Source organism: Nyctereutes procyonoides, unplaced genomic scaffold (genome assembly GCF_905146905.1).
Source record: "Nyctereutes procyonoides isolate TBG_1078 unplaced genomic scaffold, NYPRO_anot_genome, whole genome shotgun sequence".
NCBI lineage: Eukaryota > Metazoa > Chordata > Mammalia > Carnivora > Canidae > Nyctereutes > Nyctereutes procyonoides.
Window position 1 is genome coordinate 2,979,812 of NW_026575151.1, and position 24,059 is coordinate 3,003,870.

Here is a 24,059-nt window from a genome sequence, read left to right on the forward strand (position 1 = left end):
ACTATTATTCTATTGAATAACAGAGGAGGGATCCGAATTTTAAAAGGTTACTGATCTTAACCAAGTGAAGAAGTTAGGTCTATCCAGTTCTAAATAGAATGTACCTCCATGTAAAGTTGGGTTTATTTTATTTTATTTTTTAAAAAAGATTTTATTTATTTATTCATGAGAGACACACACAGAGAGAGGCAGAGACACAGAGGGAGAAGTAGGCTCTCTGCAAGGAGCCCAATGTGGGATTCGATCCCAGATTCTGGAATCATGCCCTGAGCCACAGGCAGATGCCCAAGCACTGAGCCACCCAGGCGTCCCATAAAGTTGGCTTTTGATACAACACTATGTGTTTGTTTAAAGATAGCTGAGACAAAATTTACTCATGCTTCACTTTCTGTATTTTCAGAATAAACAAGGACACCTTAGTGGTTATACTCTGATGATCAAAGAATACATTTTGAGCAAAAGGTTCAGAAAAAATCTTCATATATTTCTAAACAGCCTAGACAGATGCCAAGAGCCATTAAAGAAAAGGTTTTCTGGTAAAAACACAAAATCTTTTGGTGACTAAATATTACAACTTCATTTACTTGCATAAAATTTTTTTTTGGAAGATTTTTGAATGAGATGAAGGTTGCTGACAGCTTATGGGGTGATGACACACTTCTAAAGGAAATCATTCTGGGTAGCCCGGGTGGCTCAGCAGTTTAGCGCCACCTTTGGCCCAGGGTGTGTGATCCTGGAGACCCGGGATGGAGTCCTGCTTCGGGCTTCCAGCATGGAGCCTGCTTCTCCCTCTGCCTGTGTCTCTGCCTCTTTCTCTGTCTCTCTCATGAATGAATAAATAAAATCTTAAAAAAAAAAAAAAGGAAGTTATAAAGGAAATCATTCAAAGATTTTCTTCTCTCTGAAAAAAGATTATTTTCTACTGCTGAGAACAAAACTGAATATGTAGATGTTACACACATTTGGGCACCCACAAAAAAGTGTGGGGGAGAAAAAAATTACATTCAAACTTGATTAAAGGGCAGCCCGGGTGGCTCAGGGGTTTAGCACTGCCTTCAGCCCAGGGGGTGATCCTGGAGACCCGGGATCGAGTTCCACATCAGGCTCCCTGCATGGAGCCTGCTTCTCCCTCTGCCTTGTGTCTCTCTGCCTCTCTTTCTCTGTGTGTCTCTCATGAATAAATAAATAAAATTAAAAAGAAAAAACCAAACTTGATTAAAAATTAAGTAGGTAACTTATCAGAATTTGGGAAATAGTAGATATTGTCTTACATGCTCTACACATATTTCCACAGTCCTTATTACAATCCTATGAGGTTACTTATAGCCAGAACTACTAAGGCTCAGAAGAATTAAGTAATTCTATAGGCAATTGCCCGATTACAGCAAGTTTGTGGTAGGGTAAGGATATATACCCAGGTCTTTTTGCCTTTCCCCTCTGATTCACAGCACAGAAATACACCAGATATGTTATCTACTTACTGGACATGGATATGAAGTTACTCTAGATAGCCTTTTCCCTAAAGGGTAATTGTGTATGACTACACCTTACTTGAGGAAATATGGAATTTTCTTTACAGAGGAAATGACTCACCAGCTCAAAGTCTTCAAGGTGGTTTTCCAAGTCATTTTTCAAAGATGTCAAGCTTTCTTGTCTAGTTGGTTCAAAAATGTGACGTATATGATATCTATCCATTGAATTAGTGGAAGCAGATTCTGACTGGGGTTGATAGTTCTGCCCAAGAGTCGTGTTTGGTGGTAGAGGGGAAGGGGGATTACTACAAAGACAGAGAAGCAAGATTATTTTCAAATACATTTTAATCCAATATAGTAAGTTTGTGCCATAAAAAGAAAATGCTTATCAAATATTCACATCTGCTTTTGATTGTAATCCTAGTTAATTTTTTCCTGACTCTGGACTATGAATTTATTTCATACCTGTTATAAGCTAACATAACAAATTTTTATTCTCTGTCCAGGTTTTATTTTGAAGCTCTTTAAGCTGCATATATAAGACAAATTAAATAAACATACTTTTGATTCCTAGTTTTTAACTCAAGGCCGAAGCTAATTTTATCAGAAGCTTAACGTGTGTTCCAACATAAAAAGAAAAAGAAGAAATAAGAATACAAGTCTTATTTCTGTGGTTATTTTGGATGATACAATGGGGAAAAAAAAACCAAAACACTGAAGAAACTTGAACAAACCTGTTTGCACCTGGATATACACAAAGATATAAGCAAACAATAAAATGTATGAATAACTATTAGAAATATAAATGTAGTCTTTTTTTTTTTTTGCCTTTATATTTTCAATCATCTTTCCCTGTCTTCTGCAGTTCCATTATTTTACCTGTGTCTCCTTCCTTCCAACCACTTCCATTTATCTTTGTACTCCCTACTCTCCTGCCCCATCACTATCTATATAGGTCCCTTCTCTTTCTTTTAAGTAATATGAATGATGGTGAAATGTAAACAACTTTCCCAACTGCAACTAAATATGCTCAAGAGAGCAGCAAGTCTCAGGTCGAATGGTTAGACAGCTTAGAGAGGTTAGTCACAATAACTAGATATCTAATACGGTCATCATCTGTCTGATTACTGAAGTTTGTTCACACATAGACATATTTCATTCTTAGAGAAATGTAGGTTGCTGCTCCCATTGCTAGTAATAACCAGATGCTTTGAGTGCTACACATACTATTGACAATACCTGTCCTCAAGTTCTGGTTTACTGGGTATTTCCTGAGGATAGTAAAACATGGTACAAATGGTATCTTCTTGACTCTTAGGTGCTTCATGTTGACTTTGTGCCTGTGATACCACGTTGCTTAGAGTCTGATGCAAAGATGAACTCCAGCTCATATTTGGTATCTTTGTTAGAGCTTTCACTAAGTCTTCTTCTCCACTCCCACTACTGTCACTATAACTGTTTCTCCTGGATGGGGATGTGCATTGTTTCTTGCTTTTGTCATACATTTCATTTTCATCTGAGCTGGTGCCTTGCTCCACACATGTTGGTTGAGAAGAGTCTTTACTGTTGTTTGGAATTACTTGTGCTGGAGAGTGCAATGGGGTCTGTAATGGACATATTTAAAGAGATCGGAGTGTGACAACTTATATTAACTTTAGAATAATTGAAAAGCAACATGTTGAACAACAGCACTTTCTTTCTTTCTTTTTTTTTAAGATTTTATTTATTTCTTTGAGAGAGAGAGAGAGAGAGAGATAGCAAGAGAACATGAGTAGGGGCGGGGGAGAGGGAGAAACAGATTCTCCAATGAGCAGGGAGCCCATGTGGGGCTTGATCCCAGGATCCTCAGATGCTTAACTGACTGAGCCATGCAGGTGCACCTTCTATTAAAATATTCAGTTAGGGCAGCTCCAGTGGCCCGGCAATTTAACGCCGCCTTCAGCCCGGGGTATGATCCTGGAGACCTGGGACTGAGTCCCATGTCAGGCTCCCTGCCTGGAGCCTGCTTCTCCCTCTGCCTGTGTCTCTGCCTCTCTCTCTCTCTCTCTGTGTCTGTCATGAATAAATAAATAAAATATTTTAAAAACATTCAATTATTTTTTAATAAAGGTAATTTATGCTCATTAGAAAAACCATATGTAATTATCATATATAAAAATAACTTAATATTGTATAACATACTTAATTTTTTATTTTTTTGTATAACATACTTTAAAGCAGAATTATAGTACATATTGTACTTTGTATCCTATTTTTTTTTTTGAAGATTTTATTTTGAAGTAATCTCTATACCAAATGAGGGGTCAAACTCACAACTCTTGAGATCAAGAGTTGCATGCTCCACTGGCTGAGCCAGCCAGGTTTCTGTCATGAGTATTTTCTGAAGTCCTTAAATACGCTTTGAAAAAAAATTTGCATAGAACTGTGTAAGGATCCCACAGATGGCCCTACCTTTCCAGAAAGAAGCTTCACCTCAGTTTCTCATTACTTCCTTGTAATTTTCTGTTTAGTAATCAGCATGCAGGATGTTTTAAAAAGCCTTGTTAAATATTTCCAGATTGCTTTCTGGAAAGATTATATCAATTTACATACTCATTAAGAGAGTTCCACTCAATTCTTCCTATCCGGTGCTCAAAATCAATGCAGTCTCATAAAATGCTGTTTACAATACACCTTCAGAAATGATATTTTCCTCTTAATCCTAACGCTATCCACCGCACCACTGTGATATAAAGGCCAAAGTTTCTGGGGCTAGTTACTCTTGCCTTTCACATCCTGGGGGTCATGTTTATTGTTAATGGAATGCTCTTTTAGGTAGACAGGACAAAAGCTGTCTTTCTTCAATAATAATATTATTATTCAACTGTGTATGGATTCCTACCTATTAGTTTGTAATTTGTAAATAACCATAGACTTTGGAACCTTTAGCTATTCCTTGACATAAGAAAGGGAAATGGACAAATATATTACATACTCTGTGATTTCCATTATTAAAAATAAAGGAAAAAAATCTTAAATAATTTTCATTTTTATTTAAACTAGCTCACAGTGAGAATTATGCTTCCCACTCTGGTTCAATGAAGAAATGGACAAAAGTGACCATTATTTTGTATCTTTTCCTATTTATGCTTAGAAAACAAACTCCTAAAATTCTAGAATTCTAGAATTGGAAAGAAAAGAAAGTGAATCAAATTACTCTACATTACAAATGTAGAATGCACTCAGAGGCTAAGGGGCACACACAAGATACTCCTAGCTAAAGAATAAAGTAGGATAAAACCCAGGAGATCAATCAATGATGAAATCAATATAGCTGAATTAATCACTCAATTGCTATTCTATAAAAATATGAATTACTTTTCATAGATCTCACCAAAAGAGCAGGGTCAATTTCTGGTAGCACACCAGGTGAAGGTCTACAGAGAAGCAAGGATACTTCTGGAGATGTTCCCCTGAGAGCAGATATGACTTCCTAGGAGTACCATGAATGACAAATGAAGATACTGTTAAGCCAGCATTATGAAATCATTATGAAAGGCCAACCCATCTCATTATTAAAAGTGCTGCATTCAACACCTAGGGGGGCTCACCTGTTGAGATAGTCCTTTCAAAGAGGCTCCATTCACTTTTAAGATAACATCTCCCACATCAATTTTTCCACTTTCTGCTGCTGGCTGTCCAGGAAAGAGTTTCTTAACCCTTACTATGCTGGCATTCATTTGTTCAGGAATAAGACTATCTTCTCGAGAAAAACTGAATCCTAGGCCTGAGCTATTTTTAAACAATTTTACCTCAAATGTATTCTCTGGAGAAAGAAAAGATATAAAAAATTTAAATATTCTTAGCATGCTATGTACACATATCAACATACAAACACATATACTTTAAGGCACATCTTAAAAAAGCCCATTTTCTCAGAATATTTACAGTTTTAGAAGCTCTTATTGTACTTTTATTCTGTATGCAAGGGGTTCTACTTCATACTCTCTGTCATTAAGAAAACTTAATAAACTCAGCTGTATGAACTAAGCTACTTGAACAGAAGAGAGGATTTTAATATCAGGGTTCTGAAAATAAAATTATGCTTTAATCTCACGTGTTTTAAAAGACTGTGGAATAACATAAAAAAAGAGAGAAAAATCCCAGGAAGGAGAAGAATGAGGGAAATTCAGGTAAACAATGGGGGAAAGATGGTAAAAAGAGCACAACAAATGCTAGAGGAAGTAGGGGAAAGTAAGTTGACATTCTAATGTTTTAGTGAGGTATAATTTACTCCAGTAAATTGCAATGGCATTATTAAAAAATTCTCATCAACAAAAGAAACTGAAAGAATAATAATAAAAGAATGAAAAAACACATTTAAAAAAGGAGTGATGGAAAAAATAAAGGATACCAGCCAGTGAGATAAAGTGGGTATGCTAATTTTATTTTCATAATCAGATAAAATAATACAGGCTAGGCTATTTCTTCTTATTTTTGTGACTAATTCAGAAGTACTAACATTAGGTAACTAACATTTGGTAATCAAATAAAGATTTAAAATAAAAGACAAAACAATTGACTATATACCACCACCATCACTTATAAAGGACACTTATGCCCCTTAAATAAAGTGAGATATATGGAATTTCAGAATAAAGGGTACTTTTCTGTATTATGAAAGCTTTTAGCCTTATGAAAAACTTAGCACTACATCATTCTTAATTCTCTTTTTTTACTACCACCATGACAGTGGCATGTTCAAGGGTCTGCAAAGTTTTTAAGAAAGACTACTATTTGGGAACTATAAGGTGAACTTCTGCCAAGGGTTAGCTTGACAAGTCCATAAAATTAAACAAAAATATAGAAAATATAGAAAATGTTAAGAGTCAAGGTTTCACAGGGGTTTGAAGTCATTCTCAGCAATTATTTATATTTATTTTTTTCCCTGGAAAATTTCATTTGAATTTTGTAACTATTTAAAGCATTATTATGTGACTATAATTTGTTTTATATAGGACTTCATTATTCAAGGTCTTCCAGCCTCTAAGAGGTACAAATATGTATCTTTTAAAAAAACTGGTATAGTGCTCCATCAGATTATTATTTTTAAAAATATTTTATTTATTTATTTATTCATGAGAGACACAGAGAGAGGCAGAGACATAGACAGAATAGCTATGTCCCTTCTTTCGCAGGGAGCCCGATGTGGGACTCAATCTCTGGACCAGGATCACGCCCTGAACCAAAGGCAGATGCTCAACCAATGAGCCACTTAGGTGTCCCAATCCATCAGATCATTTATAGCCGACAAGAGTAATTAGAGAGACACAGGCATGAATTATGATCCAACATATAAAAATTAAATTTTGACTAAGTCACAAAGAAGTTAAAGGTGAGATGACAGTTGCTCAAGGCCTGACCTTCAGTGACAAAGCTGTAGTCTTTGACATGAATCATTTTCTTCATTTTGTCTGGGTCTTGACCTTGGGAATCTGGATCTGGAAGGGTGTACTGTGAGGTCATGGGAACATGTTCTTTGGATGTTCCTGGAGACTGCCCCTTTTCTAATAACAGATGAACCACCTGGACAAACGGAATAGCATTTCATTAAGAAGAATTATAATAAAATAGATAAATTTTTTTTGGACTTTGTATAGTTGACAGTATAAAATCATTATAGTAACTACCTAGTCCACCAAAATATAGAGGAAGAAAAAAATAAAAAAAACAAAGAATTGAAAATTTCAAAATCAAGGTTTTTTTATTTTTCTGTATAAAAAAATAAATAATTCAAAAGAAAACCATATGAGACTCTTAATCATAGGAAACAAACTGAGGATTGCTGGAGAGGAATGGGGTGGGGTGATGGGGTAACTGGGTAATGGACATTAAGGAGGGCATGTGATGTAATGAGCACTGGGTATTATATTAAGACTGATGAATCACTGACCTCTACCTAACATACCCTAACATACATTATATGTTAATTACCCCTAACATACATTATATGTTAATTAATTTAATTTAAATAAAAAAATTTCTTGGCATGCCTGTGTGGCTCAATCAGTTAAGAGTCTGACTCTTGATTTCAGCTCAGGTCATGATCTCAGGGTTGTGAGATGAGTCCCACATTGGGCTCCATGCTGGGTGTGGAGCCTGCTTAAGATTCTCTCTATCCCTCCCCCCACCCCTAAAAAAATTCTCTACTAGAAATAACATAAACTCGTTATAAGAGATTTGGACACTAGAATAGAATCACCACTATACTACAATAAACAGACCATTACAAATAATTTGGTAAACTTCAGAAAATAATTTAGCCTTTGGGCTGAAAAATGACTAGAAGTGAAAATCACTAGATATTTGTAGATGTTTACAAAAAATTAAAAAGAAATGCAACCTCCACCTTTCCTCCTGTCAGATTTGGTAATATTTGAGCTAAATGTGATATAGAAAGACAAGTTTCCTCAGTGAAAATCCTCTGTCATATTTGCTTCCGAATTTGAAGGAAAAGAAAATACCAGAACATTTATGTGAATCAGGCTTGGTTTCTTGACTAGCAAATCTGGAGACCTCAGTGAGATATTATTCACACATTATGTTCTTCCAACATATCTTAAAAGCTTGGTATGATGAGCTATTATTACCTGTCCTGTATTTCTCAGTGTTTCCACAGCTTGCTTATGGGTAGCTCCTTCTAGACTAACTCCATTGACGGCAAGAACACGATCACCTATAAATTAGGCAGTAATTTTGAAAAAAGCAAATGATAAGATAAAGATTCTATATGTTTTTAAATATCTTGTGGCATTGTTTTATATTAATTTGTTTGAAGAGAGACTCAGACAAATTCTGGAAAAAATCATGTCACAGAGTTTCATTAATATGTATCTACTTTCTTTCCAAATTTTGTGATTAATCTTAAATACAATTTTGAACAAGATATTCTATGTATTATAAAATCAACTTAAATCATGGGGAAAAAAGATAAACTGACTGCAAATGTAGAAAGATTGGAGGAAACTAGTTAATTTTTATTAAAAATGTAGAACTCAGTGTTTTTACAAGGGCACTATTCCTTTCCTATTTTCTGGCAATTTGCTTCCTAGAAAGTACAAAACACAAACTAAAACACTGTAAAGATATTTTCTGATACTAGAGAATAGGCTGGAAAGAAGATTTTTGGGGATGATACCGAGTTTTTCATGCTTTGGTCTTAAAATAATTGCATGTATTCTTATTTTGTATTATGAATATTTTAAGGTCTCTATCAACTTTCCAATTTCTTGTTTATTTGTTGAAGTAATAATCTCATGTATAATTTCTGTAAACACACAAATACTCTACCTTTGTGAATTCTACCATCAGACTCGGCTGCTCCCTTGGGAATAACAGCTTTCACATAAATGCCACCGTGTCTTACACTGGTATTCACACCTCCCTAAGTGGAAAATGACAAATAAAATAACATTTTGTCATATGAAAAATTTCACACTCCATCTTTCAAATCTGAGACCTAGAAAGCATTCATCAGCCAAAGCAGCAGTACCACACTAGCACATGCAATTAATTCAAAACCCAAGAATATCTCTAGCCAACTTTTCCAGATGTAAAGTAGTTACTTTTTACTAAGAAAACAACATGCCATATGTTGAGTATATGAATTGCTCTCCCTTTGTGAGTCTACATCATGCATTATGAACAAGCAGAAAGCAAAATTAGTATGGGAGCATGACTGTCAGAAAAAATAGCACATGGAAAAATTTACTTCAATCATATTTGCTAAACTGCAACTTGCAAATCTATGAGTCAAGGAACAGATTTTTCTTTTTCATTTTAAAAGGCTTTGGTAGATAAGTTTTGTTATACTGTAAATGAGATCTGAGTAGATTCTCCATCTCTTGCGGATATACAGCTTTTATTTCCCTTCCCAACAGGAAGATAATAAAATTCTAAAGAAGTTAAGGGCAAGAGGTAAAGAGTTACAGTATTTTTAAAAGTGCTCGAAAATTAGGTTTCGTTTTTGACCTCTATATATTCATAGTGCTATTTTTACCATGTTTTGAAATGGCTTTTCCTAACTAACAATATCCTTCAAATGTTACAAATGTTATAGTTTAGAATTAATAAAAATCTAAAAATTTTCATCAAATAGTCTATACTCATATTTAACCATCTCAAAAGTACAAATGTTCCTTGGGAACCTCTAATTTTAATATACTAATCATGTTTACAATTAAGATATATTATGGTGGGATGCCTGGGTGGCTTGGCGGTTTAGCGCCTGCCTTTTTGGCCCAGGGAATGACCCTGGAGTCCCGGGATTGAGTCTGCGCTGGGCTCCTCGCACGGAGCCTACTTCTCCCTCTGCCTTTCTTTCTCTCTGTGTCTCTTATGAATAAATAAATAAAATCTTAAAAAAAAAAAGAGAGATATTATGGAGAGAATGGACATATAAATACACATTAAAATTTATTTATGATGTAGGTTAAAATGTATTATTCCATGCTCATGTAGAATTGTCAAATGCATACTTATTAATTTTATATTTTCTAAGTCTTGTATTCAGATTAAGCATTATGAAATCTATGGGGTTTAACTAAGTAGCATTTGTCTAATTTCTTTTAAACCACAGGAAAAAGTCACTAGCACACAAGTTTTTTTAAAAAAAAGTTTTAAGATATAATTCAATTTTTAATTTGGCAAATATTTGACAGGTTTCCCTTTTGAAGTAAAATAATTACACTAATAAATATGCATACAATAGGCTGCTGGAAATAGAGAAGAGAAAATATTTGAAAACCTTGTCAAACAGTACCGTGACACTTATCCCCAAGCTGTTATCATTTTTAGCCAGTTCAACCTCAAAGATATCTCCAGGTTTAGGAGGTGATGAAGGAAAAGTTTTAAAATTCATTTTGTTGGATGTATTCACTGAGGAGGAAGATTCCTTAACAAAGAAAAACAAACAAAAGGGTTTTTTGTTAGAGTCAAAATGAATTACTACTGGAAGATGAATGTTTTTTTAAGAAAAATTAAGGAAAAGCAAGATATTAAGGGATAGAGTAAATTCAGAGATCATGAGGGCTGGAAGCCATCTCAGAGATCATCTAATCCAGTATCTTTATATTTTATGGTTGAGGAAATTGAGGTCTAGAGATTACAGAGCTTGCTTCAGGTCAAACAGCAAGATAAGGCAGAGGGAAGCCCAGAACCCAGTTCAAACCTGGCTTTTACATAATCTTTGTCCAATGCTTTTTATGTTCCCACATTTACAAAGTATTTCTATTTCCTTTTAAAATCAATATATATCAAGCAGCAGCTTTCAACTGGACCTCTAAGATGAGTAGGCCTCATGTTTACTTTGCTTATATTTACAAATCTAATATAAACATAGGCACAACAGCTAAAGCCCCATTTATAAGGGCATAACCCTCTTATGAGGAATGTTGGTTCCTCGGTGAACAAAGGGCTTAAGATTCTTTTCTGAATCTGCTTGTGAATGTGAGTTTACATTTATATCATTTCTAGGAAATGAGCAATTTTATATGTTGTTGTTCTTATTATTTTCATATGTTCAGAACCTCAGAAGAATTTAGGCTATTGACAGTAAAGTCAACTTCCCATTATACAAACTATGTAGGAACAACTTTTTCAGATCTTAAATTCTCTTATTAGTATAAACATTAAGTATGCAAGAGACAACTTAGAGATAACTTCATTCCTTTCTGTTATAAGGTTGCAAGTTCCCAGAATAATGGCCATTTTAGAGTTAGTATTCAAAGCTGCTAATTTCTCTGAAAGTTAGCATCAAATGCAGTAGCAGTTAGTAACATATAAACTATTCCTCCTTTCCAGAATAACATAAGCAGTTTATAGTAGATTATTCAGCTCTGTAATATATTTGTTGTTGTTTGCTTTAGAAAATGAAAAAAAAAAAAGACAAAAACAAAACCACAACCCAGAGATTCAAATTAAACTATGCCTTTTTTGATGTTTGATGATGATCCTGACTGCTGGAATAAGTAGCTTCATCCATGTCTGAATCTCCACGATCAGAGTAATCTGTTGCATCAGAAATGCCTGTGTTTTTAGTTTTGCTTCGATTACTGTCAGTAGAATTCCTCTTTTTCTCAATGGTTTTGGATATCACAGAAGGGGAAGGGCTGCCATGCTGTGATTCCTGCCAGGTTCGGTCACCTACAGGGCTGGCAAAGAAACCATTGACCTGGCTCTGTGACAAGCTGGCACTTTCAGTCCTAGAATCCTGAGAACTCAAGCTTCCTTCCCGCAGGCCCCCAGACAGCCCAAAAGAGCTCTCTGAGATGTGTCTTGGGATACCATGTGGCCAGCGGTGATCCTCAGAAGAAGAATCTATAGCATTGCCTTGCATGTAGGAAGGTTTCTTCATGTAGTTTTTCATGCCACTGGCAACGTGCACAGGAGTAGAAGGCACTAGAAGTCAAAATCCATCAAGGAGAATAACAAGTTAGTGACACACATGCCTGTGCTTCCATCCTTACACAGTGTTTCTTAATGATTGTGGGAGGATTTTACACAGGGTAGCATATTTACAACACCCAATCCAGGTCCTGGAGCCAAAATAAGAATCCGACAAATGTAAAAGGTGTGTTCTGCTTCCTTTGCCCCCTCTTCTGGTTATTCCTGTTGCATTTTCTATAAAAATGCATACCCCTCCTTGCCTGAACTCCCCATCTCCATTCTCCAATACCTACTTCAAGTTGAATCTTCTCTGTGAGGATTTTCTTGATTCCCTAACTAGAAATAATTTGAGTTGCCAAAACTCCTTGATCCTTATTAATGGTTATTTATTTACTTGTTTTTTAATTGTATTTCTAGATCGCATTTTTTGGACTCCAAATAGTTATCAAAGCAACTCCAAATTCCTTATATATATATATATATGGTTCTTACCAAAAGCCACTTAAAGCTTTCCTAAGTAAGATACAAATCATAGATTTGAATTAAAAAATTACAGGTGTAAATTCATAAGAAATGAAAAGTTTTATGTTAGCAAGTGAAGCCAAGAAAAATTTAAAAGAGGAATGAGCAACTGGAGAGAAATAATTTGCAAAAATAACAAAAAATAATCAAAGAGTTAATATCCCTAATTATGCAAAGAGTTTCTAGAAGTAAGAAAGATTTAAAACTCCTATGCAACAATGGTATAATATGTAGACTGGAAATTCAGAGTAAAGTACAAATAATTAACATGTGAAAAGACATTCTCACTGTTGCTCAGGGGTATGCAGTTTAAAAAATTTTCTACTTATGTGGCTGACAAAAATGAGAATGACTGATAATTTCTCCCACCACTGCTGGTGTGAAAAGAGCCCTGTCACATCTACACAGCTGACTATAAACATTAACAAAACTTGGGCAAACAGCATTTGTCGAAAATTTAAATGTGCATACTCAATCTACTTCTAGGTATCTAACCTCTAGAAATATGTACATTTCCCAATGGTGTATATACAAGTGTATTTGTTGGAGTAACATTTGTAAAAGAATTATAGCTAACTTGAATATACAACAAAAACATTAAATTTTGTTATACCCATGACATGATATATAATGTCATGTGAAAAAGGTGTATATTCATGGATGTTCAGAACATAGAGTGTGCAACTTGCAAACGGATGTTTAAATTATAGACAATCACTATATTTTTAGTTAAAAAATTGTATGTATGCGTGTGTGTGTATACACACATACAGGAAGTATTTTTTTTTCAAAAATTTATAATATATAGATAATGACATAGATACCAAAGACTTTCCCTAGAAAATAGGGTAAGGGGACTTTTATATTTTACTTCATTGATTTTCAGATAAATTGGATTTATTTTAATAAACTAGTATGTATTCTATAACTTTAAAAACATTCAGAAAAATAAAAGCCTTCCTCTTTGATGGTTGATACTTGAGAGGAATAGCCCAATGTACATACTGGTAATGTTCTAGGTTCTTTGAGTTTTACTTCCAAGTTACACCATAGTATATATAGCTACACAGATGGTAAGATTAATCTAGCTGCACAGAACTATACTTTAACATCATGCCTTTAACTTTTATTGAGAGTAAATAGTAAAAAATAAAATAACCACATGAAAGTCTGCTGAAAAGAAAAGTTTATTGATCCCTCCACTGGGTAAAAATTTTCTGCTGAATGGTCTCAGTACCTTGGACTTTTTCCTAATATTTATCATAGTTACAATGAAACATTTGTTTAGTTGGTTGTTCAGTATATGTTCCCTGAGAAAGTATAAGTCCCATGAGGGCAGAGTTTCTGTGTCTTGCACATCACAGGCATTCAGTAAATATTTGTTCAACAAATGAATGAATTTTCTATAAATATCTATTGAAAAGAATATCAGGATGGGAGTCCCTTAGAGCTTTATTTAGGGGGAAAATTAATTTCTCCTGAATTCACATGCTTCCTTTGCTAAAAAATAGTGAGTAAAAGGCCCCCCCACCCCCCACTTTTTTGTCTTGGCTGCTTGAAACTCAGAAGTATGCTACATTTTCATGCAATCCTCTTCCTTTGCATAAGATGACTAGACTACAATTAGATTATAAGGTTCTTCTGGGCAGTGATGGTGTTTTCTGTTTGTTGTGTTTGTTCAAGTAATGATTACTGAAAAATACTATTTATATATATACATATTTTGTAAATACATACACTCTATATAAATATAAAAATATTTAGTGAATAAAAGAAACCACAGTCAAAAACTTATCTGTATAAAATGTAAGAAATTTATGTCACAACATACTGTATGAAATGTTAGTTGTTTCTATTTTATCATAATTGTCTGAAATTATGCCTAAAATTCACTATCTAAACTTGTTTTTCGCTAATATTTAACTATTCTTTTACAGGTTTTTCAGGATCTATGGGATGAAGGTAACTTGCATATAATTAGCACTCTAATGTTTTTGAAAAATCTTGTTAATAATGACAGCTAAAAGTCACATTTGAAGTGCTTAATGGGTACTAGGCAATGTGCTAATTCTTTACATATATTAACTCATTTAATTTTCAAAACCTATAAGATAAGCACTTCTATATTCATCATTTGACACATGAGTATAGTGAAGCTTAGCAAGTTCAAGTGATTTATTCAGGGTATACAGTGTTAAGCAGTGGAGAACAGAATCTGACCATAGACTTTGGAGCCCTTCTCACCACCCAGTGCATTTCACTGCATGTGCCACATGGGCTTCTTTTGCAAACACTGCCTTACCACTTGAGCCTCAGAACAACAACTCTGTGCACGCTAGACAAGGCAAAGTCAAGATCACTGTCTCCTCCTTAAAGAAAAACAACCACGGCCCAAACTCAAGTCATCTAATCTTTGTCAAGTGCCTTTTCTCCCACAGTACGCTAATCGCAGGAATTATAAGACAAATGATATGTCCTTTTAAAATTTCTGATGTTTTTATCCTTTTACTTTTTATAATCTTGTTCAAGATAGGACTTTATAGATAACTATTACATAATTCTATTAATCAGACTAGGGTAAAGAATTTCTGATTTGCCCTAAGAAGTGATGGAATGCATCAAGTACTCAAAATTCACTTAAGTGACATAAATTTTGCACAACAAATCCATTTTTATGCATATAGTACTAAAAATGAATGAGACAGAAAATCTTGAAAGTGATGAATGAAAAGTTACACTAATCCATAATATTAAAACAAACAGAGATATATTATTAAATTTTGAGAAAGGAAATAAGGAGCTTTAATCCAATTGGAGTTTTAATCCAATCCATGATATTGAAGTTCTTTTGAAAAGTGAAACAGAATACAGAGCTAAGAAACATCCACAACATTGCTTAAATCCAATTTAAGCTTTAATTCAATCCACAATACTGAGGTTCTTGTGAAAGTGAAACAGAACACACAGCTAACAAACATCCACAACATTACCTTTGGGTATCTTCTCTTTTGGCTGAGAGATAACAAGTGTCACATCTTCAGGTGCATTTTGCAAAATTTCAATTGCAGCATGGTGGCTGACCCCTTCTAGACTCACACTATTCACGGATATTAAACGGTCTCCTGTAAAAATAGATAATCCAGTTATTTTCAAAAACACAGAGAAATTCATGCTGTGTTAGAAATGTCACTGCCCAATATTATTTTTCATTATTTTTATTTTGCCCAATTTCTACTTTTGCTATGTGTGCAAATTCACACTTGTCAGTTTAAGTACTTAGGAAAGTACCTAAATGTAAATAATGTACCTGGCTTTAAGCATCCATCCAAGTCAGCTGGTCCTCCAGGGGTAATTGAACTAATAAATACACCTAGATCCAGTCTTCCCATCTTCTCCCCACCAATAATTTGAAATCCTGTGAAACAACACATTTAAAAAACAACTCCATGATACTGGTGCTTTCAATGACTAATGATCAGTTTGTCCGATATACAGAAGTGTAGAGATTCTCATATCAGATATGATAAATAGGTAAAACATGTGCAACAGGACTGTTAAATTTGGAGGAAGTTTTGCTTGTAATCTTTCACATTTCCTGACTGGGTGGGTAACCAGTATCTTGATCAACAATGCCAATGTTATGTTATAGACTTTTTCTTTTTGAGTTCTTATATATCTTTAAGATCTCACAGTGACTTACCTAAACCATACTTGGCATCTTTCTTCAGGTTCACCAAGGTGATCTCCCTTTCTGGTGAAGATACTATGCTCCATCTTTTGTGTAGCACATCTATTGGAAAAATAGAATATTAAGATAAATGCTTAGACATTGAGACTGCTTGTCCCAATTTAAATGTTAACAAAATTCATTAATAGGTTACTTGGTCACATATTATGCCACCATCTTATATTTTGAGATTTGTAGTTCACAAAAGTACTGATTATCATCACATGGTTCAATATATGATTTTCATGCCACTGATATTATCAAATTTTTTCCTCATAAATGATTCCCTGTGAAATAAGTATATGTCAGTTACAAATGAGTAAATAAATTTCAAGATTTTAAATGGTTTGAGATTTATTCAGCAAGTATAGGCAAGAGCCAAACCTTAAACTTACATTTTCTGACACTGTTTTTCTGTTGCATCACAGCTGACTTCCTGAATTTGACTATGTTAAGAATTTTCCACTTAGAATATTTATGGTAAGTTGTATGGTAAGGCAGCAACAAGACAAAAATGGATTTACATTTTAAAATCCTGTTAGTAACGACTTGGCTAGCACATTTACATTCTCAAAGGACTTTCTTTTACTTCCTATTTGTGGAGCAATCTCATGAGTTAGGTAAAGCGATTTTAAATCAGTTTTGCAGATGAGGAATAATAGTTTATGACTTGTTCAACATTACAGTTAATAACACTCCCAGCAAAATGCCTTTAGTCAAGAGATTGGAATGTTAGCATCAAACTAGAGTTTACTTTTCTTATTTCCACTGATGGCTTTTTTTTTTTTGAGTAGGTTTATCATTCACAAATATCTCCTAAATTAAACCAATAAATATGCCACTTAACTGTCATGTTAATAAAATTACTTCATTTACTTAGTAATCTGAGCATGTGAACACAGACACACACACACTTTCTCTCATCTCTTCCTGTTTTGGGCTGGATTGTGTCCCTTTCTCTCTACCCCCCAAATTTATATATTGAAACTCTAACTCCCAGTACCTCAGAAATTAACTGTATTTGGAGACAGATTAAGAAATAATTAACATGAGGTCTTTAGGACAAGTTCTAATCCAGTAGGACTAGTGTCCTTATAAGAGGAAATTTGAATACAGACAGGTGCATGCGCACACCAGGGAAAGACCATGTGAAACAGAGGGAGAAGACTGCCACCTACACGGTAAGGAGAGAGGTCTCAGAAGAAATTAATGCTGCCAAAATATTGATCTCAGACTTCTAAATCTCAGACTTGATCTCAGAACTGTGAGAAAATAAATTCTGTTGTTTAAGTCAGTCTATGGGATCTTGTTTTAGCAGCTCTAGCAGATTATTATACTTACTAATATCAATTATAATTTGATAGCTCAAACTAGTTTGTGTGTGATGGGTGATAGATGAATGCAATACACTCAGAAAGATAATTTTTGTAAACTAAACTTTCAAATTAATCTCTACATAATTCTTAAGCATATTGAAGCTTTTTGAAAATTAGATTTGCCAATATATGACTACCCATAGATTAAAATTTAATGAATGTTATAAAATAGGTAGTAATTTTGTTACATAACATGTATTAATGCTTAAATGATGCAAATGTGATACTTCATAATTTAGAAATTAACCACTTTAATATCAGAAAAAAATAACAGCAATCACTTGCTCTCTGGAGTAAATAAAACTTATCTCTTAAACACCAAGCACTAATGCAAGCTGGCTAGCTCTCTGGAGTATGCATGTCCCTATTTAATTTTTTTTTTGACCAAAACTTAATTATAAATTCAGTTATAATCAATAGGAGTAGTAGTAATTCAGTATTTTCAATTAATTTGTAAGATTCCAAAAAGAAAAAATCATTGGATAACATAAGAACGTTATCCATATCCATATCACATGTATGTACATACATACATACACACACATATAAGCATAAAGTCCAAGAATTAGTTAATGCTTAGCTTAATATTATCATCTAAGTATCCAAAACTTTTATCCTAAAATAGACAAGTATCTCTAACTTTCAGCTGAAGCCAACAAAATACAACAAGACAAACCCATAAATAAAATGAAATGAATAAGAGGGTATGGTTAGCTTAAATATTAAATGTAGACTTTTATTACCACCATGAAGACAAAGTTCATTTGCTTTGTGCAGTGTTTTTGCCCTCAGTTATAAAACTGATAAATATTCTTAATGTGTCTAAGGAGTATATGTTAGAAGTCAAAGGTATTGATTCAAAGAATAAAAATGCCATTTTATTTTCAACGTATGTACTAAGAAAATTGGTTATTTATATTACTTATTTGGCTAATAAGTGTGTATAAGAAGATATTTCTTATGTAAACATTAGAATATGTATATAAAACACACACACAAAATAAATATGCAATATTTTTATGGATTTATTTATAGAAACAACAGATTAAGCTCTCTATATTCAAGGATTCGCCAATAGGATTTGAGTAATCATTCATCCTTCAAATGTTGACTGAGCAACTTTTCTGTCAAAGTCCCTCACTAGGCAATTTGGGAAAGCAAAATGAGATAATATATATAAAAGCTGCTGCATAGGAAATGTGAGCTGAATCAGATCAGGCTACAAGAGCAAAGACCTAGTCTGGCTGATAAATAGAAATGTTAACACAGTCAATGAAATAGCTGCATTATGATGACATGAGTCAGGCCTGTAAGAGGGGCTTCTTCCTGCCACAAATAAAGACTTAAAGGAAATAAGGTAGGATTTTAATAAGTAGATTATGAAGATGGTTATATAGTAATATAAGGCATTAGCAAAAGCTGGGATGGAAAGAAGGCAGAAAGGGTCCTGGAGAAATGTCAGAGATCAGCTTGGCTAGAGTACAAGATTTAAGTAGGATGGAGATAAATATTCCTTTGGAAAGGGAAGCCTTGCGAACCCATTCTTTTTTTAACAGGGATGTCCTCCACCTCACCTCCCACTGATATACAGTAACCTACTATTACTAATATGAGCCCAGAAAGAAGGAAGGATGGCGTGCGGCTGCATGTTACTTGACAGTGCTGTGCCCAAGTCCAGTTTTTATTTGTATTCTATATTCTATTCATGTACATGTTCAAAATACTTTTCCTTTGGTTAAAAAAAAAAGACAGAGGAGGAAGTATCTGAGTTATATGGTACATGACAACTCAAGTAAACTGGAAGGTATGAATAGAATTTATGAATCTGAAAGGCAGCTAAATATTTCAAGTACCATGACATTTCTGAGCTATTTTTATTATTATAGAAAAACAAGCTTTAATATTGAAGGAATATGTTTCTAAATCCTTAAAAGAATCTCTCCCCCTCCCCATTAATATACTCTATGAACACAGCAAATTCTATCATTATCTTAAAGTGAAAACGAGCTTCAACTTGAAAGGTCCACTTCTTTAAGTAATACAGCTGGTGTCATTCCCATTAATGTTTACTTGGAATATATCTTTAGAATAGTCACTAAATGTAGAATTTAGAAAAACAATGTATATGCTCTCTGTGTTAGACACATTTATTCCAATGTTGCCTTTCTCATCGACCTTAAGGTTCATGTGGATATATATATAGTTCCCAACCAAAATATGCATACTAACGATAGATGTACCTACAATTAAACTAAATTTCCTAATAAGAGTGTATTTCTGATAAGGGCAAAGTCATGTCAACAATTTTTTTTTGCAAGAAAAACTGATTTTTGTTGATTATAGATATAGACACTTTCTGTAGGCAGCTCCCTGCCACTGATTCTATGAGGAACTGAACTGCAGGTGGAGGAGACTCTGGATAAATCCATCACTCACTCTAGGGAAGAAGATCCATTTCAAATCCTGGAGATGATGGGTCAGCAGCACCATATTGGTATAAAAACAAAGATAGGTATTTTTTAATATTTATACTACCTACCCAATGGTAGGGTAAGGGGGATAATAATAAAATCTTCGGGGTTTTATTTCTGTGCCAGTACTAATTAGCTAGTAAAACTGGGGCCACATGACATCTCTGGAACTTATTTAACTCACATAATATAAAGGCTTGGTTTGAATATACTTTAAAGTTCCTTTCAGTCTCAATTTAGTTAACTCTATTTTTTGCTTCTGGTTAATTCCTGTATTTGTTGAATCCTTTTGTGAAGGATTCACCTTGGACTTCAATTTTTATTATAACTTTCAACTTTGTATGTATCCTACTTAAGACTTACATGAAAAAATCTAGTATTAACATTACATTTGTCCTTGACAAATAAAGTGTATTTTAAAATCTTGTTTATGTACCAATTTATTACTTGCACTTGAGATTGTCTACAAGGAGAATAATCAGTCTTAATACTGGGGAAAAAAGCTTATTTCAGTGTCTACCAGGTTATTCTCTACTTGAAAAACCCATTTTACTGGAGATTTTTTGTATTTTGCATTTGTTTTTAAGAACCCAGTGTTTGACCCCATTTTTGTGGTTTAGATAGGAAGAAAGTTGATAAATTTAGCTAAGAGGTACTTTTCAATTATATAGTAATCCTGACTTATGGTAAACTATTTTTTTGCATAATTCTTGTATCAGTTCTATATTTTCAGTTTTGGTTTTTACTCTCTTGTGAAGAAATATTATAAGCATGCATGTGTTTTTTTTTTTAAAAGAATATTAAGCAACTTTATTTTTTTTTTGAAATCACAATTAATCTGAGGTTTGTAATCCTTCTCATATCTCTGTTTCATTAGATGGTTCATGCCTTTTATTTAATCTTTTTCAAGTTTCACATTCTTTAAGGGTCCCTGAGTGTCACAAAAGGTTAAGATTGAATTCTACTTGTTGGTTCTTTTATTAAATGATAAATAATTCAATATTAACTGATGCTAAGTTCTGTCTTCTAATAATCCTTACCAGCAAGAAAGAACACTGAAATTAGAATAAGAAGTCCTATATTTGATTCATGGTCAAGTAATTCCACTTTTGGATATTCAGTTACCTTATTTGGAAAAATGTGTTTGCCATGGTCTCATGTATGAAAACTTGGTTCTCAACAGAGTGGTAAGTCAGGACTACATGAGCAGATTCCATGAGAATTTTGAAGAAAACTGAGTTGTCTGTAAGCCAAATGGGGGTACAGGAAGATGGGTTGGCCATCTTCCTCGGCAAGGGACCACACATTCCTCAGCAGGAGGCACTAACCTCAGAAGATGAGGTTTCTGAAGGTTTAAACAGAGCAACTACCCTGCACATGTCATTCATTGGGTGTCCACTGTAAATTCATATTCTTTTCCATCAAACCTAGGTTTAAACACATTTCAGGTTCTCATTTTTTAATAGATTATTATCCAGCTTCTCTCAAAAGTTTAGCTTGGAGAAATAATGCCTACAAATGATCAGGCATTATTATCTAGGACACAGTCTGAAGAGTACATTAGAGTATGGGCTCTGGAAACAGATCACATGTGTTCATATCATGTCTCCAGCATGTGCCAGCTCCATGACGTTCTGGACAACTCAACTTCTCTGTTTTGGTTTCTCATTTTTGAAAAGGAAATAACACTAGCACCTTCCCCATAGGATTGTTATGGGGATTAAATGAGGGATTAAACAAAGTGCTTAGAATAGTGTGTGTGGCACATATAAGCCACTCAATAACCATTAGTCAAAATTTTTACTATTATAGACATGTTAAATTGAGGCAAAGATTTTAGGCAAAGAGGTAATCTAAACTCAGTCTATGTCAGGCATTTGATCATCATAAAGCTATATAACGTGGTCTTAGTAACTTAAGCTCAAGTTTAAGTTCACTAATTTTTTCTTTAATGATATGCCCTCAAATATTTTGAGGATACATTAAAAAAAAAGAGATTAAAAAAACCCTTCATTTGCTATGAGTATATAAGACACTGTGTGCATTTTAACTTTTTGACTTAATTTTGTTTATTTATCTTCTATTTATTCATTTATTTTAAAGATTTATTTATTTATTCATGAGTGACATAGAAAGGAAGACTGAGACACAGGCAGAGGGAGAAGCAGGCTCCTCGCAGAGTCTGATGCGGAACTCGATTCCGGACCCAGGATCACACCCTGAGCAAAAGGTAGACACTCAACCACTGAGCCACCCAGGCATCCCCTGACTTAATTTTACTTCCAAGAAAAATTTTCCTCTCTTGAAGAATTGCTGTGGGTATTTCTATTAGAAAATAATAATTATACAAAATAGCACTTGTATATCTGACAAGTTTTTGATATCAAAACTTGGTATCTGACAGTTTTAACCTGCAGTTAAAAATTGCAGTTTCATAGGGCTCAACCCACTCTCATACCTTCATTTTTGCCTTGGCTCTCAGGAAAATTAGAACTAAACTTAAGGTAAGACTGAAACATTTTTGGAGGAAAGTTGTACATACACAGCAATTAAATGTTCTTTGTACCATGAAAGTTGTTAGAAAGATTAGATAACATAAGGTAGATAAAGGTATTTTATAATTTAAACTAAAAAATTTGAATCCACTGACTCAAGTCACTACACAAAATTTCTTCCTACATTTTACTTCTTAGACTCCTTTTAAATTATAAATACTTAGTTTTCAAATTCTTTTTTTTTTTTTAAAAGATTTTACTTATTTGAGAGAGAGAGAGAGACAGAGATAGCACATGGGCAGGGGAAGGGGCAGAAGGGAGAAGCAGACTCCCCACTGAGCAGAGAACATAACTTGGGCTCAATCCTAGGATCCTGGGATCATGACCTGAGCTGAAGACAGACGCTTAACTGACTGAGTTACCCACTTTTTTTTTTAAAGATTTGAGAGACAGGGAGAGAGCACACGCACATGCACAAGTAAGAGGAGGAGCAAAGGGAGAAGAAGAAAATCTCAAGACTTCCTGCTGATTGTGGAGCCCTGTGTGGGCTTGATCCCAGGACTCATGAGATCATGACCTGAGCTGAAACTGAGTTTGATGCTCCACCGACTGAGCCACCCAGGTGTCCCTTCAAATTCTTTGTATAACATTTAGGATAAGACTCAGAGATAGTCCTGTTTAGTTCTCAAGCATCTCTCTGGCCCCATGTGTCTCCATACTGAGACACTTGTTCCCTGAATCTGTTATCCTCTCACTTGTCTTCCTGTCTGATCACACTATGACCTTGGTCTGGAACACTTATCCACAACATTCTGTCTGAATTTCCTCCTTTTAGCTCAAGATCCAGTTCAAGCATCTGCAGTTAAAATAACTGCCTCAGTTAAAACTGTTTAATCAAGATTATTTCCCATTTGAACTACTATCTTAGGTTTCTAGATGTCCTTATTTATAATTCGTCATTTCTCTAGTATATCATCTAGTTTAAATCACGTGTCTCATCATATCACTATTGTGCTGAAAAAATACAACTCTCCTCTGATTCCAATGTAAGACCTAAAATCCTTAGTATTGAACTGAAGACTCTTTGGTATTATGTCCAAGACTATCTCATAAGGTACAAAAGAAAAGATACGATGGAAATGAGGGGAAAAACATTTTATAAACCTACCATTTTCTTTTAAGGGTACTTGGAATGAAGGATTTCCAGAACTATGCAAAGTCATTCCTGTGGTATAAATTAGACAGTTTATAAAATGGTCAGATACTCTAGTAGTAATTTCTGATAAATTCATAAGAATCAATAAAACATGAAGGCAGCAACTTTTTAAAAATTTACACTCAGAAAAATGTCTTCCCTCACTGGGCTTATTTACTGTTTTTAATGTCTAAATTAAGCATATCAGCTTGTTTTGCAGAATAAATTTAAACACAAATGTATTGTTTCTGGCAAATGACATCTTGATATGTCAAATATGAAATGATGAAATTGAAATGAATTTTAAAAGCATTTGTTCAAATGTTAAAATAAAATTTAACATCCAGTAAGAATGAATAATCTTAATCAAAAAGCA

General features: G+C 34.0%; 1 protein-coding gene across 8 annotated transcripts in view; it reads right to left on the minus strand.

Moving 5' to 3' along the window:
* Positions 1–24,059, minus strand: part of PTPN13 (protein tyrosine phosphatase non-receptor type 13) — a 204,645-nt gene that overhangs the window by 34,612 nt on the left and 145,974 nt on the right. For 2 of the 8 annotated variants that reach the window (XM_055313038.1, XM_055313032.1), the window contains 13 exons: positions 23,657–23,713; positions 16,120–16,209; positions 15,727–15,834; positions 15,410–15,541; positions 11,440–11,909; positions 10,258–10,404; positions 8,802–8,895; positions 8,102–8,187; positions 6,875–7,037; positions 5,063–5,277; positions 4,846–4,944; positions 2,712–3,076; positions 1,594–1,777 (listed from right to left, as the gene is read on the minus strand). In XM_055313038.1, the coding sequence (XP_055169013.1) occupies positions 1,594–1,777; positions 2,712–3,076; positions 4,846–4,944; positions 5,063–5,277; positions 6,875–7,037; positions 8,102–8,187; positions 8,802–8,895; positions 10,258–10,404; positions 11,440–11,909; positions 15,410–15,541; positions 15,727–15,834; positions 16,120–16,209; positions 23,657–23,713 (2,210 nt within the window). The remainder of the gene's footprint in view (positions 1–1,593; positions 1,778–2,711; positions 3,077–4,845; positions 4,945–5,062; positions 5,278–6,874; positions 7,038–8,101; positions 8,188–8,801; positions 8,896–10,257; positions 10,405–11,439; positions 11,910–15,409; positions 15,542–15,726; positions 15,835–16,119; positions 16,210–23,656; positions 23,714–24,059) is intronic. The other 6 variants (XM_055313035.1, XM_055313040.1, XM_055313034.1 and 3 more) reach the window with 4 other exon arrangements.